This window comes from Terrapene carolina, unplaced genomic scaffold (genome assembly GCF_002925995.2).
Source record: "Terrapene carolina triunguis isolate 2854851 unplaced genomic scaffold, T_m_triunguis-2.0 Scaffold132, whole genome shotgun sequence".
NCBI classification, from domain to species: Eukaryota; Metazoa; Chordata; order Testudines; family Emydidae; genus Terrapene; species Terrapene triunguis.
In genome coordinates, this window is record NW_020664483.1 from 11,261,641 (window position 1) to 11,279,806 (window position 18,166).

The 18,166-nt window shown below is 39.0% G+C and overlaps 1 protein-coding gene across 1 annotated transcript in view; it reads left to right on the forward strand.

The window, feature by feature from the left end:
• MACROD2 (mono-ADP ribosylhydrolase 2) overlaps nt 1–18,166 on the forward strand; it is a 1,327,587-nt gene that overhangs the window by 306,508 nt on the left and 1,002,913 nt on the right. Inside the window, exon 4 of the mRNA XM_026653173.1 lies at nt 2,895–2,924. Coding sequence (XP_026508958.1) covers nt 2,895–2,924 — 30 coding nt within the window. The remainder of the gene's footprint in view (nt 1–2,894; nt 2,925–18,166) is intronic.

Consider the following 18,166-nt stretch of genomic DNA (forward strand, 5'->3'; position numbering starts at 1 on the left):
TAATTCCAGTAGTTGTATTCGATTGTGATACATTGTGGCCAAAATCTTTGTTTAAAATGGTTTTTACTATTGTATTTTTATAATGCTAACTAGTGTGCTATGTTTTAATAAGTTCTACAAGTATTTGAAAGATTGTCAAGGAAGGAGGGGAATTTAATATGATCTAAGCAGATGGAGGATGTGGTTTTGCAGAAGAAAATGTTAGCTGGATATCCTAGGAAACTTTCTAACAGTGAGGCTTATAAGATCTTGGGCAAATCTCCCAAGAGAAGTGTTTGAAGCCCCGGAACTTGAGTTCATTAAAACTAGAATGGACAAAGCGCTCTAATACACTTCAGAAAATAATCCTGCATTGCAGAACGATAGTATTAGATGATATGTTAGGGGCTTTTCTCTTGTTTTCAGCTTGTCTGATTTCACATTTGTGCTTGTTTCCGCTTATACATGTATTGATTAATGTTATTGCAGCGAGAGTTGATATTGACTATTAAAGTAGTTTGGAAGCTGCTAACAAAGTAAAGGATACATCAGCTGTTTGCATTTCATGGAATTCTTCAAGTCATGCTTTTCTTAGGTATTGCATTGAAATTCAGTGAACATAGGAGGTGGTAAAAATATGTGGATCAAAGCCTCCTGCTAATCTTTGCAATATATTTCATTTTATCTTTTCAAAGGAACTTGTATAGGGCTACAGTTGTGTTACCTGCTAGTATTTTTCAAATGATACCCATAAGACTAAAGGATTCTTGCTGTGGTACAATAACAGTAAATAACAATAACAGGACATTTTTCTTTTCTTTTTTTAAAGAGGCATTTGTGTTAGTTACTAAATACACTATTTTATGAAAAACGTAGCTTGGCAATTGTGACACTGCCTCTGTAGAGTCAGGGAAAGCTGGCTGCTGATGGTATGACTGAAAGAGGATGTAAGAGATGTACAAGAGGACCCCAAAAGAGAAAAGAAGTAATGAAAAAGCAAACTAAATAGACAGTGTACAATATGAATTATTTAGATTAAGATAAACCATCAACAGAACCTATCATATGGATTTGTGCTGTGTCAGAATTCAGAATTTGGTGATCATAAATTATTCCTACTAGTCCAGTAGTCATGGCTCCTATAGGAATAGCTTCTTTCAAATAGTAAAGCTCAGATACTAGAAAGAGATGCATGCAATACAACATATATTATATACTTTCCCATAGCTTTAGGGCTTATCTATATAGGGGCATTCAGGAAAATTAATCCAAATTAACTAAAGGGGTGAATATAAAATAGATTTGCTAAACCGCAATAAATCCCTGGGTGGACACACTAATTCAGAATTAGGGCTTGTCTACATGGTCCCACAATGTGGATTAGAGGGATATGAATTGTAGCACGCACTAATGTATTGCGCTGTAACTGTCCCATGTAGATCCTGCTAGTGTAAACTAAAAGGAACCTAGTTCATGTTAATGTAACCCTGGTTGAAACGGGACTATATTAACACAAACTAAGTGTCTTTTAGTTTGCACTAGCAGGGTCTATATATGGGGCAGTTACAGGGCATCACTTCAGTGCGTGCTGTAGCAGCTCACACCCCTGTAATCTGCACTGCAGGGCCATGTAGATAAATCCCCAAAGTGGCCTTAATTCAGTTTAGCTTAATTCACTCCCAAAGAAACCATGTGAAAAGCAGCTTCACTTTGGAAGTGAATTAAACTAAGTCAAATTAAGGCCATTTAAATTCTGAAACAGAGTTTCTATGTGTGGTTTTAATGCAGTTTAACTAATCCACTTTAAATTCACATAAAAATTAATTCAGATTAACTTTCCTGAATATCCTTGTGTAGACAAGCCCTTAGGTTCTGGAGGAAGGAATGTTTTACAGTCTTACTCCTCCTTTGCTCATCAGTAAGATATGAAGGTTGGAGAGAAGTGCTTGTGCCTTTTCCCATTGATTAAATAATTAAGTAGAGTTTGAACCTTTATTTCCAGCTTTTCATCCACATTTTTGTGCTAAAGGAACTTGCATTTCCCATGCAATTGTAGGATGAGTACTTCACTGAAGGGGGCAAGCTTATAGGCTTACCATTTCCCCATTCTTGTGCCCAAGTTGTGGAGGGACAATGAGTGGCTGCAGCCACACCAGCTTAATTTGAACAGCTGTCTTGAATAGCCTTATTCTGCAAATTACTGCCGTGCATAATTTATCCTTTATGACTTGGACAGACAGCTGAATAGATACAGTAGAGCAGCATGTAAATATACTGGGTGAAATCATGACCCCACTGAAATCGATGTGAAAACTCCCATGGATTGTAATGGGACTAGCATTTCATTCACTGTGTTTTTACAGATGTCTGATTAGAGGATAATTTGCTCTTTACTAATTTTCATCCACAAAGGCCCTATGTCATAGAAACCCAGGAGAATGGGTCACAGAGGGCACCAAAGCCCATTTGCTGATCTCTAAACTGGCAAGGGGTTTTGCGCCTTTATTTAGTTGTCACAAAGGAATGTTGCATTATACAATTTCAGAAGTTTATGCAGTTTAAAAGTATTACTATTTTCATACATTGTTGTTAATTAAATTAATCTACAGGCCAAGAAGTGTTGCATGATATTTTACAAATAAAGATTTTGAGAATAATTTAGGTAAACATATTTTTTTAAAATATGAACCAATAATATCTTTGGACAAACAGATAAAAATGGAATCGTTTGAGTGAAAACCAGTAACTTTAATTGTTTTTGTTTTAATAGAATGTACATTCTATACTATGAACAATCAGTTTCAACAATTTTACACTATAAATATAAATTTGTACCTTATAAATAAATACTTTCCTGTTCTGTTTCATTTCATATTTAAATTTAATGCTAATTATTCTCCTTTTGCTTTTCCTAGCTAATTCCAGTCTTCTTGGAGGTGGAGGGGGTAAGTCTTTCTTTAACATTCTCTCAAAAACACTATGTATGCTCTGAACAAAAACAATATTCAGTAATGCCGATAACCACAATCACCACAGATCATCTTGTTTATGTATAATAAGTTCCAAATGTAAAACTACCTGAATGGAAAGAAAACCAGGTGAGCTTTTTATCCTTTACATACAGCCAGGAGGTTGTGACCATTCCTTTTAGATATGGACCTCGTAACTGTCACCCATGTCACCTCAAGCTTAGGCTGCTGTGCTGTGCTCTGTTTGGGCCACACCTTAGAGCCATTCAAAAACCCAAAACTCTTAAAATGGTGAGTTAATGAGGCACAAGCTTGTGAAGTGCATGACAGAGTTGCTTCTAATATCGTTCAGAAACACAATATTTGGTCCCTTTTCATACATGACATCATTTTGCGAATCATGTATTACTGTAGCCTTAAGAGCTTACAAGGGTTAACAGCTGAAAAAAATTATGCAGGATTAAATTTCAGCATTTCTCTTGCTCTCTCTCTTTTCTGCAGGAGGGGTGGGGGGAAAGGCTCCAAGCTAGAAATTTCACAATATAGTAGCTGTACGGACAGCTATTAATCTTTCCTGGCTAGAGTTAAAAGGATCTGATGATCACAGCCTACATATGCAATTGGAAAGGAAAGGATTCAGTACAAAGATTGCTGTTGCTTTTGAGACTCAGAATGATAAAGCTTTGTTTGCACAACCTGAACAGTGTAAGCAACCATCATTCCTGATCCATGAAGAGTGGATTCTCATGTGAAAAAGTGCTTCAAAACTACATTGAGAGGGAGTTAGAAACATGAACAGATTTTTAGTCCAAATACAGATCAGAATGTAAACCTACAATGAAGCGTTCTCTAATAATTTTCCGGCCAAGTTAATCTGTTTCTATTTCTTTGAGGCAGTTTGTGATGCACCAAATTTGGTTTTATTATTTGTATTACTATAGTGCCTTGTGTCCTGCCCAAGGTAATCCCTCAACAGTGATTGATATCAAAAGGTGAGGTTACTATACCATCTCTTAAGTATTTATTCAGTGCAAATACTCAAATTTCAGTCAGGTTTCTAGAGAAATGGTTATTGTAGAAAAGTTTTAGTTATTGACTTTCAGCAGTATTTATTCAGCTGGACTGTACTTCAGAAGTTGGTATCCTGTTACTGTGGCACCACAGAATGTAGCTTGTCCTCTTGGCTCAGTCTGACAGACAGGATGATGACCAGTCTCCAACTGGGATTTTTCTCGCTTTTCAGAGCAACCATCTCTGCTTTTCCCATTTGATTCCTGCTTGACTCAAAACCACACTCAGAAAGGTGACCTTTGCTACCACATCTTGATGCCATTTTTGTTTCTTAACCAAGAAGGTGAAAGACACTTGCTCCAAAAAGGCAGACACTGCTCTGGAATCTAAAATAAACTTGAAAGGAAGTGAGGAAATTGGTTAGTAAAACTTCAGAAATTCAAAATGGAACCCCTCAGAACCATAACTCAAGGAGTTTTCCTGGTATTGGTGGATCTGAGGACACCCAGCTACAAATCCCCATCACTTACTCTCTCTAAAAGTACCTAGGGCTTGTGCTGAACAGATGGTCTTTCTAATAAGCTCTTTTCTATTCAGCCTGGAATCAGACCTGAGAATGTTGGTGAAGGTCATGTTGTTCACGTAGTGACACTCTCTCAAATGGGTTTGTGAGATTCCTTCTCTAGGTGACTAGTTTATTTGGCCACTCTCAGGACTGGGCCACCCAAATGGTATAGGAGTCACTAGCTTTGTTCAGTTTACTAGCAAACAAACAAGCAGCATCCTGGCTTCTGACTTCTCTTTATCCAACCAGAATACATACTGCCTTGGATAAGAGTCTATCAGGGTGGGGAGTAAATGTGGATCCCTGCTGAACACAGGGAATATGGTCTCCAATGGAAAGATGATCCCTCACTCTCACAGATCTTGGGAGACAGACCTGTCCTCGCTTACAGACAACTCCCCAACCTGAAGCAAATACTCACCAGCAACCACACATCACTGAACAAAAACACTAACCCAGGAACCTATCCTTGCAACAAAGCCCAATGCCAACTCTGTCCACATATCTATTCAAGTGACATCATCATAGGACCTAATCACATCAGCCATACCATCAGGGGCTCATTCACCTGCACATCTACCAATGTGATATATGCCATCATGTGCCAGCAATGCCCCTCTGCCATGTACATTGGCCAAACTGGACAGTCTCTACGCAAAAGAATTAATGGACACAAATCTGACATCAGGAATCATAACACTCAAAAACCAGTAGGAGAACACTTTAACCTGTCTGGTCACTCAATGAGAGACCTGCGGGTGGCAATTTTGAAACAGAAAAGCTTCAAAAACAGACTCCAGCGAGAACCTGCTGAGCTGGAATTGATATGCAAACTAGATACAATCAACTTAGGCTTGAATAAGGACTGGGAATGGCTGAGCCATTACAAACATTGAATCTATCTCCCCTTGTAAGTATTCTCACACTTCTTATCAAACTGTCTGTACTGGGCTATCTTGAATATCACTTCAAAAGTTTTTTTCTCTTACTTAATTGGCCTCTCAGAGTTGGTAAGACAAGTCCCACCTTTTCATGCTCTCTGTATGTGTATATATATATATATATATCTCCTCAATATATGTTCCATTCTGTGCATCCGAAGAAGTGGGCTGTAGCCCACAAAAGCTTATGCTCAAATAAATTTGTTAGTCTCTAAGGTGCCACAAGTCCTCCTATTCTTTTTGCGGATGCAGACTAACACGGCTGCTACTCTGAAAAATGGAAAGACAGTTTCCTATAAACACCCTTGAGCTGTAGGCAACAAGGTTAGCTGCCTTACTAAGAAGGCTAAGATGGGAAAAAATTATCCTCAAAAGTCCAATCATGACAGTGGTCATGTACCTGAACCATCGGGGTAGCAAAAAAAAAAAAAAAAAAAAAATTAAAAAACTCTCAGCTTGCTCCTGTTTTCCTGGGTACAGGTGGGTCTCCTCTCAGTAAGGTTCTGTTTATTCCAGCTCAACTTCACTGTACAGTGTATGGGCTTAGGCTCTCCAAGTTTCTCCTAGCAAAGCTGCAATAATGGGAAAGTCCTCTTTGTAGATCTGCTTGCAGTGAAATTCAGTTCCAAGTGCTTCCTCTTTCATGTGACATTTTTACAACACCATGAAATGTCTTGTGTCTCAGAAAATGTTACCTGTTCTAAAATCTAGATTTCTTTTCTAAAATCTTTCTAACATCGAACTCATCATAATTGTAATTAGATTGTGTGAAGAATCCTGATCTCATCTTCCTAAATTTTCTAATGATCTATTAGAAAGAACTTTTAAAATAATTCTCTGGAGAAGAGTTAATGGACCAAGTTTTTGATAAACATGTTAGCAAGCTTGTCCTTTGGTTCAAGTGCCAGTGGCTTTGCATCACTGCCAGCTACTTTTGTGCCATAAGAGACAACCACATTTTAAATCAGTCGTCTGACCAGATTATCTAAGTATAATTGGGCTTCTTAGAGCCAAACTGATGATTGTTCTTCAATTCCAATTTTAAATCTCCTGTGTATATTTTTATGACTGAATGAAGAGATATGAAAGATGCCAGACAACAATTATTCAGATTTCTTGATGTTTTGTTTAACAAAAAAAGTTATGAACACTATTTTTCAATGGTAGACTTCTATATTTAACTAAAGATTCTTTTTAAGACTTCCTTCTGCTTGTCAAATAACTCTTATGAAGTAATTTTTTCTTTCTTTTAAAATTCAATTCAGTTTTTATTAAGAGACAGCGTGATTGACAAATTTTATTTCACTTTTCACTTTATTTCAGGTCCAAATTTTTCACCAGGTTTACCACCCAACTGCTTCCATTAACTTGTGCAGAACAATTATTTATGTATTATTATTTGTTTCTAGTGTCACCCACAGCATCACAGTGGATAAATGCAAAAGAAGGCACAGACCCTAGCCTGAACAACTTATGCTCCAAGGTCAATATTTTCAAAAGGGGGCTAGTGATTTCTGATGCCTCCGTGTTTTTTTATGCCCAAATTATAACTCCTGAAATTCAGGCAATTTTAAAGAGATGGTGAGGGGACTCTAAAAATCAGGCATTGTAAGATGTCTCCTTAGGTTGGACACTCAAAAATGGAGATGCCCAAAATTACTTCTTTTGAAAAATTAGGCCTAAAGTTGTGTGATAAGCATGAGCCCATTACTGCACACCTTTTCCACAAGAGTAAAGTTTGCAGGATCCTGGAACCATTTTTTTTTTCTGCTTAACCGTCCATCTTTTCTCCTTTGCCTTGCCACTTCTCAGTTGTTTCTTTGATGGTATATTCTTTCTAGACTTGCTGGACTTAATGAACCACACATTGCATGATAATCTTTGGGTTGTCCTTCTTTCTGTTTATCCGTGATATTTTCAATTCAAGATTATAAACTAATTAGTAACAAACTAGCTTTTTTCTATAGGTGTTAAATTTGTTCATCAAAGGTGACATTGGTTGTAAGTATATCCCAATGTCCTAACATTATTTATAAAGTATTTGATATGTATATGTAGTGAGGGGAGGGTAGTCAAATTTAATATTGTCCTCTTGGGAATGTAAGCACCACACCACTCCCATGTAAAGACACAGCTTATTTCAGCAAAATAGTTATTTTGCCAGTTTATCGTAAATCAGTTCCCCAAATGAAGCTATATTGCAAAACAACTATTTTGCTGGTATAACCACGTCAGCACTAGAGCTTTTGCCAACATAGTTATGTCAGTCAGGGATTGGGGGAGGGGGGATATCACACCTTTGATTGACATCTATGCCAGCAACATTTTTAAGTGTAGTCTAGGCCTGCCTCTCCATTTTTTAGCCTACAATTTAAAGGAATATAGTATGTAATCATAAACCATATATTTAACTTCTAAGTGCATTTTGTAACTATATAAACGGGGAGTGAAAAAGAAATCTCACGTTAGCTATTGTTTTTACTAGTAGAGTGAAATAAAGTTCTGTGTTTTGCCAAGAACTAGATCTGATGTACTCATGTATTGTAAACCTTAAATACTCTCATTTAAGAGACAAAGGGGGATTTATGCCAATCACTGCCCACAAACATTGAACATTACTACTTCATATAGGACACTGAGGCCTGGTCTACACTAGAAAATTAGGAAAGCATAACTACGTCGCTCAGGGAAGTGAAGAATCTACAGGTAGTGTCTACACTTAAGTGCTCCAGTGGTGCAGCTGTAGTGTTTTAAGTGACAGGCCCAGAAGGACCTTTTCATACTTTGTCAGTCCATACAGGGGCGGCTCCAGGCACCAGCGCACCAAGCGCGTGCCTGGGGCGGCAAGCCGCCGGGGGTGGGCTGCTGGTCACTGTGAGGGTGGCAGTCAGGCAGCCTTTGGCGGCATGCCTGCAGGAGGTCCGCCGGTCCCGCGGCTTCGGCGGCAATTCGGCGGCGGGTACGCCGAAGGCGCGGGACCGGCTGACCTCCGTGCTTGAGGCGGTAAAATACATAGAGCTGCCCCTGAGTCCATAACATCATTCATTTTCCACACAGGCTGCTCCTTTGAACAAGTATTCACATTAAAGACCCAGCCCTTCTAGATTATTTGATTTAGCCATGATCCCAATGAGATGTCAGTGAAAAGTTTGAGAGTACCAGTATAGCACTGTCAAGCCTCTCTGATTCAAAGAAATAAACAATGGGTTGTTGTTTTTTGGTAGAGTTCATTTATCTCTTCCTTCATCATGTCAAATAATGTTAGTGACATTGGGGTATACAGTAGAATCTCAGAGTTATGAACAGCAGAGTTACGAACTAACCAGTCAGTCACACACCTCATTTAGAACCAGAGGTATGCAATCCAGCAGCAGCAGAGAGACACACACACAAAAAGCAAATACAGTACAGTACTGTGTTAAACGTAAAGTACTAAAAAAAGAAAGGAAAAGCAGCTGTGACGTTGTGCAGTCTATATGGTTTTATAAAAGCATGATAATAAGTGAATATAATGTAACTGGAATATGCTTCATGCAAAAGGTCTCTTGTAAGTTATCATTACAAAGCTTATAATCTACTGAGTGTGATCATCCTATTTGTATAAAAGTACCACTCTTGTATCTAAAACTAGAAATATGAAAAAAACTCTGAGGGCCTATTGTAATTATGCAAAGGGTGGGCCATTAATGGTGGTTTGGAATCTTGATGACTCCCATTGTCTGCAGATGGCTGTGTTTACCTGTGAGTCTTCCTGTATACATGTGTGTGCTGGCAAGTGGGTAATGAAGTCTTGCAGTGACATGTGATCGTGTCACCTGAACTGGAATCCATCTTTAACCTGGTGCTTTTCCAGTGAGGGGGGGTGGAAACCCAGAGGGACAAAGGGTTCCCGCCTTATGCAAAAGATATATAAAGGGGTGGAACAGAACAAGGAGGAGAGGGAGGAGCCATCATGAAGAATCCCCTAGCTATCACCTGAGCTGGAACAAGAGCTGTACCAGGGGAAAGAATTGTGCCCAGGCCTGGAAGGTGTCCAGTCTGAGGAAAAAACTTACTGAAACATCTCTGAGGGTGAGATTATCTGTATTCAGTTTGATTAGGCATAGATTTGCGCATTTTATTTTATTTTGCTTGGTGACTTACTTTGTTCTTTCTGTTACTACTTGGAACCACTTAAATCCTACTTTCTGTATTTAATAAAATCACTTTTCCCCTTATTAATTAACTCAGAGTATGTATTAATACCTGGGGGAGCAAACAACTGTGCATATCTCTCTATCAGTGTTATAGAGGGCGAACAATTTATGAGTTTACCCTGCATAAACTTTATACAGGGTAAAACGGATTTATTTGGGTTTAGACCCCATTGGGAGTTGGGCATCTGAGTGCTAAAGACAAGCACACTTCTGTGAGCTGTTTTCAGGTAAACTTGCAGCTTTGGGGCAAGTAATTCAGACCCTGGGTCTGTGTTGGAACTTACGGGAGTGTCTGGCTCAGCTAGACAGGGTGCTGGAGTCCTGAGCTGGCAAGAAAAACAGGAATAGAAGTAGTCTTGGTACATTAGGTGGCAGCTCCCAAGGGAGTTTCTGTGATCCAACCTGTCACAGCAGCATTTTTCTTTTGCATAGTAAAGTTTCAAAGCTGTATTTAGTCAATGTTCCATTGTGAACTTTTGAAAGAAAAACGATAACATTTTATTCAGAGTTATGAACAACTTCCATTCCCGAGGTGTTCGTAACTCTGAGATTCTACTGTACTTACAACCAGTGAGGTCTTTGAACAAATTTATCTGCCTAATTTTGGCATTCAGCTAGCCTCAACGGGTGTTTCTTGCTTTGTACACTGTCACATCATTTCTTATTGTATGCGGTGGTGTTGTAGCCATGTTGGTGCCAGGATATTAGAGAGAGGTAATATCTGAAAAAGAGCTTTGTGTAAGCTCAAAAGCTTCTCTCTTACCAACAGAAGTTGGTCCAATAAAAGATATATCTGACCCACTTTGTCTTATGTCATCCCTTAGAAATTTAGATAACTATAAAGACATAAAACTTTCCTGGGGAACAATGGTCATCTAGAACTGATAACCTGAGGCAAAAGGACTATTAGCCTTAGTTGCTCATTAACCCCTTGATATGCTCTGTTAGAAGATAGCTGTTGTAATAATTTTTTAAGTAAAGAAAATTAAGTGTTGAACTTCATTCTCCCATTGTCATTCTAGTCCCCCCCCCCACCTCTCTTTGAGTAGGATGGATTTGATTAGTACTGAATCTAGAGGTTTCAGTATTATGGAAATACATCAGCCAATCAGGTTTTCTATATTTTTACTTTCTATACAGAAGTAATACTAGATCTCCTTTGAGTGATTGTGTGTGTACACAGCCTGGTGTGTACCTGAGCCTGGTGCACTCAAGTCAGAGACTTTTAGCTAGCAGTACCCATTGTACTTGTGTTTTGCAGGTCCTCATGCCTCAGACCTAGAGTGTAACAGACGGAGCTGCCCTGACCCACTCTTAATCCCTTCTCACTGTCTATGGCTAGGAGTTAGAAGTCCCAGTGTCACCTTGAACGCAGAGTCTTTTACCTGCTAAACAGTGTTTGTAAATAATTTATAGCAGTGTTTCCCAAACTTGGGATGCCGCTTGTGTAGGGAAAGTACATCCCTCAGCCTGTGCCACTTCCCGCAGCCCCCATTGGCCTGGAGCAGCAAACCGCGGCCAGTGGGAGCCGCGATTGGCTGGACCTGTGGATGGGGTAGGTAAACAAACCGGCCCGGCCCGCCAGGGGCTTTCCCTACACAAGCGGTGTCCCAAGTTTGGGAAACACTGATTTATAGTATTAGTTAGTTAGCTTAGTGTAAATAGACAGCAATATTTCTAGTGTTTTCTTTGTTGTTTCATGAGTAGGGAGTTTCTTTTCTTTCTTGAAGCCACTTTAAAATGTAGGAATCCCCCAGCATTGTCCTTCCTGTCATGCTGATATGCCCTCAGTGATTTGTATGTATGTTGCTTGATTCGTTGAAGTGAAGGGGACCTAACAGACAGATGTTCTGTCTGTCAGCCTTTTACTACTGCAGAAATCTTCTGAGTTGGGCCTGAGGGAGTGTCTCATGGCGAAAGTCATGCAGGTGGTTCAGATCTAGGCTAGTCCATAGCTAAGTGGGCTGAATATTCATTATCCAGAAATGCTCTGTCTGTTCGTTCTGTCTCTTTGGAGTCTCTCAAGGGTCAAAAACCTGTGAAAACAAAAAGGGAGAAGAGGCATTGCTGTCATTCCCCTGGATCTTCTTCCAAGTTGATTGTCTACCAGGTTTCGGGAGGGAAAAACTGAGTTGAAAATGCCTCCTTCACCTCTCATAATAACTTTTAACATAGAGTTTCAGCTGATGCTGACTTTAGGAAATTAGTCTTTGTCAAGTAGACCTCGAATTCCTACCACCTAAACAAGTACCGCTCGGGAATCATCTGACATGGAATATATATGTGCACAGTCATTGAAAGGAAAAAAATGTAACTATTGTTCTTCTAGCCTGCTGTGCACATATATGTTCCATGATCCACCCTCCTTCCCAACTACTTTAGAGTCTATTGACATCAGGTTTCCAGTGTGAAGGAACAGATGGAATCAGGGCAGCCCTGCCCTTTATGTCCACTGAATGGATACTGCTAGCTAAAAATCTCTGACTCAAGTGCACTAGGTGCACAAACAACTAAAGTGAAGTACATATGTGTGCAACACTTTTTGAAGAATACCTGTTACTACTCAGGTAAGTAACCATTTTTTTTATTGATAATCTAATGGTCTAGAGCAGAATATGATCCAGCCTGATGGTCTTTGTTCTCCATTCCAAGGTTTGGATCAGGCCAGAGGCATATGAACGTCTCTGTACTTCAACTCCTTTTATATAACTCATTTCCAGCGTAGATCTCCCAGAGTTACATTGTAGACTAGGCTTTTCTACATAGATCAGCTATTGTAGGTCAGTTTGGGGTTTTCTTCCCCTCGTTCTTCCTTTATGTTTTTTTTTTCTTTGTCATGTCTTGCCAGAGAGGCTGTTTCCAATTATCTGGGCCATCGGGCTCAACTTTAATTTAAATGTTGTTGTGCGTTTTTTCCTGTGTGTACTATATCTGGATACGTAGTGAGAGGAGGTATATAAATAAGTATAGTTTATTTTAGATGTTACAAAGGAATACATCGATTGCTCTGTGTACCTGGAACTGTACTTGCCCTGTAGATCTGATCTGGTAGGTAATTCCCTTCAATACCTTATATTTTATTTTAATTTAATTTAATTGCCTGGTCAATTTAATCCAGGTATGCTAGAGAGCTAATTTTTCCCCCCTGGAGTTCTTGGCGTTGCTTAAAACAAGACTGTGCCACTGCAGAGTCCAATTTTTCTTAAATTATATGTATATATTGTTCTTTCATAGGTTGTTTACTTATCCCTTTGCTGCTTCTCTTACTCAGCCATATATACACACCAGTAATAGAGGTTTCTGGATTGATGTAACTATACCTTTTGACTTAGTCAGTCCTCATTTCTTTATCTGATTGGATACTGTTACAAAGGTCCTTCAGAAAAAAATAATGCAGTGATTGCTTAAATGACTCCACACAAATAATTTTGTTTCTTGCAATAATTGATATTAATGGATGACATCTGAAGTGCATTGTTCAGGTGTGTGTGTACTTGCCACTGTATGCTGATTACTTTTTTCTAGACTGTACATATTTAAAAGGTGTGATCAGAACATGGTCCTTTAAGGCAGTATTCATAGTTTAGCCAATGTATGAGTCTGAAAATAATTTTTTTATCAAAAATAGGTTCTAAAATGTATAGTGTCCACACTATGCCGACCTACTCTACTGCTTACAAAGCCTGTTACTGTTGCTACTTCATTCAGCCAGTGGGAGCCACTAACAATTACTGTTTACCCATAAGGGGCCGAGCATGCTCACTCCACAGTTTTCTTAACTCATGCCTAAAAATGGGACTTTAACAGTGTTCCCCTACTTGGCAGGAGTTTGTGCTACTAGTAAACCACGAAGTGGACAAATACGTTTTTTTATTTGAGGGAATTAAATTTATATCCACCTACTAATAGAAACAGAATACATAAGCTGCTACAAAAATAAATAAATAAAAATGTACTGCTTAAGCTCCATGTGTATTAGAGCATGACCGTATTTTACTTACATTTCAGGAAGCTACCCTGCTGAGTAAATATACAGTACTGTGCCATTTCTTCAAAAGTGAGGCAGACCATTAGCTAATGTTGATGCTGGGATGTACGAACACCACAATAAAGATTTAAAGGTGGTGATCATTACAAATCCAAGCAGGAAACTGAGGCATAAGGACTTTTTCTTCTTTGCATTGTCTGTTGAGATAAAAACACCAGGAACAAAACTTACAATACATACTTATAAATCAGTACTTAAGATCATGATGTAATCCCCACCCCCAAAATATTGCATAATGTACACAGTAATATATATTTTACTTGAATCACGCAAATGAAGAAATAGAATTAACCACATAGTGTAAGCATATCGACCTACATTATATTTACATTTTCCTTTAAATCTGTCTTTATAAAAATATAGTAGGCACTTCTTGTTTTGTTCTATACATTTATTTTCTAAAACTCTTGATTGGGTACAATTTTGGAATCCCTATGTGATGAGATTTTTGCAGATTCTGCTTATCTCTGAGAAATCCAGTTCCTTTGCCCCATCTCAGGAGTACCTCACTTTTAAAGCTATGGTAGTATGTGTGCTCCTCAATATAGGAAGGATAAACACCAGTCTGCAGACAGATGCAGGAAACAATTATTTTTTCACTTAAGAAGCAGGGCAAAGGTCTTAAACTACATATGTTGTGAAATTCTGTTTGTTGAAGAACATGGTTCCTACCATGAAAAGTGAATTAGAGTGTTAGAAAACGGCACATTCTGCTGTGTGTTTATAATGAAAAATGCACTAAGCCAACCGTTGGAGTTTGTGTTTATATATTTACCATGCTGCTAAGGTTAGCTTGAAATAAAATACTTGCCTGGTATCCTTAAGGTAAGATCTACAAATTGAGACAACTGTCACAGTTAGTCAGTTTCATGCCTAACAACCTTGACAATGTCCCTTTCAAAGGAATAAGAATGAGCAGAATGCTGCACTGAAGACATGTTTCATTTGATTTCAAAGACGATCCTGGACCTGTTTTTCAGGTTAAAGGCTTGATCCTATTTTCATTGATATCAGTAGCAAAATTCTCATAAACTTCAATCGGAGCAAAAGTAGGATTAGTCTCTAAATGGGGAAATATAAAGCTATTTGGCAAATGCAGATCTTTTTATTTTTATTTTCCTGGCTTTGAGTTAAAATCTTACTTTTAAAATCAATAACTAATAAAGTTTGCATCATGTAATTTAAATTGCACAAAATGTGGAAAATAATGTTGCCACTGTTTTGGAAACCACAACACTAATGTAATTTTGTCATAGTCTAGATATAAATTAAATATTCACAAATCTTTTGCCCTAGATGTAATTTTCTGCCATTAGGCATAATTGTTTAGAGCCAAAACAGATTCAGACAAGCAGTACCAATGAAACGGCTTTATTAAATGTTTGACCTGCAGGCAGAAATAGAGATACTTCACTCTACCTGACAACCCTGCTAAGGTTGTCACTATGGTATAGAAGGAACTAGACTCAAATTATGCCAAGGACTTTTGCTAAACTGTATAATCTCCCTTAGGGCAAAATGAACAAGAGAAGTGTTTTTCCTAAGGCCAAAGCTCCATATATTATGGAGCAAATTATACTTAAACTCTATGGCTGTGATCCCTGAAACTTATGGCAGAGTTGCATTGAATTTTGTAGCAAAAGCTTTTAATCATTTGATAACCTTCAATTTTTAAAAAATACCCAATGAGCTGAAAAATATACCCAGCACCTAACACTAGGAGCTCTGCAGGAGGGGTAGGACATAGCCCTGTCCAGTATCGCCAACCCCAAACATTCAAAAAACATGAGTAAGGCCCCAAAAAATCATGAGAGGTTTTTTTAAAAATAATAAATTATAAATTTTGGATTCTTTCTGCTTGCCTGCAGGCTTTTGAGTCTTTAGGTTACACTTGGGTGAGATTTTCAAACTTTTCTCTGCAATCATGAAGGCTACAAAAAATTTCAACTTTGTACAGGACTGGGCTACAACTTAGTAAACATGTGTCAGCACAAATGACAATGAATCAATTAATCCTTGAATGAGTGATCTGTGTGTAGTATACACACAAAATACTAAGCGAAAAGACTATTATTAAGATTGCAAAGTGAAACACTCTATAAAAATTTAGGAAATGCCAGAATCAATGTTCATTTTTATTTTGGTCCCCTTATTCATATGTATTATGATAATCTTTAATTACATGATCACACAGGACCCCTGCCTCATTCGCAAGATGGGCACTGCTTATTTAATGAGCAGCTATTCAGTATTTTGTTTTATCCTTACTGTTCAGTGTGTGGCCCAAGGGCAAACCCTGCTCTGAAAACAGAACTATTAATTTCCTCATGGGTGTAATCATGATAGTAACTCAGTGTTTTGCAAAGATTAATTAATTTGTCTTCACAAAATGCCTGTGAGGTGAGGGGGTAGGGTATTATCCACATTTTACAGATGAAGAACTGAAGCACACAGCTGAAGGTCAAAATTTTCTACTAATTTTGGGTGCTTAATTTGAGAGTCAAGGATCTGACTTTTCAGAGTACTGAGCACTACATAGCACTTACTACGTTTAAAGCACAGTTCCTGTGATCAGAACCCAGGGTCTCATGTCAGGCACCCAGAAAATGGGGAACACACAATTAGTAACCGCCTGCGAAGTCTGGTTTAAGGAATTTGCCTGGTGTCACATAGGAACTTTTTGTCAGAGGCAGGGATAGAATCCAGTTCTCAAGGGCAGCATTCAGTTGCCTTAACCATGAGGTCACCCATTCTCTTCCTGTAGTCCCCTCTGTCATTCATTAGACACCTTTCAACCTCTGCAACCAATGAGGCAGGGGTCCTACACACAGCAGTCTTTCACCAAACGGCCCTGCTTCATCTCCAGAGCAGCTCCATTCTGTGATTCAGCCATCTCCCCTTTAGGGTAATGCAGGGGGATTCCTCGAACCCTAGAGTTGTAGTAAAAATTGCAGGCTCCTCAACTTCAGTGGATAGGAGGGGAAAATAATGTAGATCAAGCATAGGAAGGTGCAGTAATATGGAGCTTTTCCCTTTCCCGCCCCTCCCAACTACTGAGATTTTTCTGAGGTGGGGTGAGGGGTTGAGGCCTGTAGGATGGGAGTGCAGGAGGCCTTTCTGCTGGCTAGGGTGGCATAGCATACAGCCAGCAAACATGGTCTTTTGTGGCTTGAACAACCCTAGCATCTTGTGTATATTCGTCCTATGAGGTTGGTCCTAAATATTTCATTGCTTTCCTATTATACAAATGGAACCACTGAATTCCAAAGCCTACAAATATCATCACTCCTGATTCACAGAGGAGGAGAAGAGCAGTTTGCACCCTTCTGCACAAGGTGGCACTTGCAGACATACCTCATTGGATCCTTCATGACGTCTAAGTATGTACCTTTTTAAAAAAAAAAAGTCGGTCTCTACTCACACTTCGCAGCTTTATTTCAAGGTTAGCTTATTACATGTAGTCACTTTGAATGCTAGTATACAGTGGGATTGATGCACTGCAGTTGGCAGAGCCCAGGCTGTGTATCCCTCCAACGGTGAAGAGTAAACCTGAGAGGAGTCCGATAGTGCAAGTCACTCATAACCCCTGCTCTGTGGGAGAACTTGGAGCCAGCTGGTGGGGCAGAGGAGGGAGAAAATTTCAGAAACTTGCAGCAAGTGGGGTTGCTGTAGAGCCCCAGCTGTAAATTAAAACTGCACTTCCTTCCTGGAATCCCTGGAAAGAGGGAGGCAGTGCTACTACTGTCTGTGCTTGTAGGGCGATGCATTTTCTCTTTGGCACGGTTACCCTCTGTGCAGAGGAGTACAAAGTGCTGTCTCCTCTTTATCTGTGGGAATGAATCGGGGTGATGCTTGTAGGCTTTGGAGTTAAGTGTTTACGTTTGTATAAAAGGAAAGCGCTGACATACTAATGATGACAATTTTCTGTTTGTAGCTATATCTAATTTAATTAAGTTTCTTAGGATACAATTGTTCCCCCCCCATGTTTAATAATTATGTGGGCACCAGGTGCAATTAATAGTATTTGCACTCAGAGGAAACCTTTTTTTTCTTCACCATTGTGTAAATCTTTTCCTGTGTCTTTCACTTTGCAATAAAAATGCATACAGTGTTTAGTAGTTTCAAGGAATTGTTAACATTGATGTTCATTGCTTTACATATGTGTCACTAATGATGGCTGGTAGTTTCTATTAGTTCAATTTAAATATGTTTGCAACTGCTTTCTGCTCTGTATTTTTAGTTTCATGTGTTGCACTAGCTTAGAACCCTTAGAATTTTCCAGCTCTGCTGCTGATTTGGGGTTTGGCACACATCCCATGCCCCATGACAGATCTGCCCCAGTTTATTTGAAAAAGGGTTGGAACTAAGTAAGGGTCTCTTGTGCCTGAATCGGAGCTGCATGGAATGCTGGTAAGACTACACCTCTGCCTGCCAGCTTAGCTGTGAACTTTTTGCCA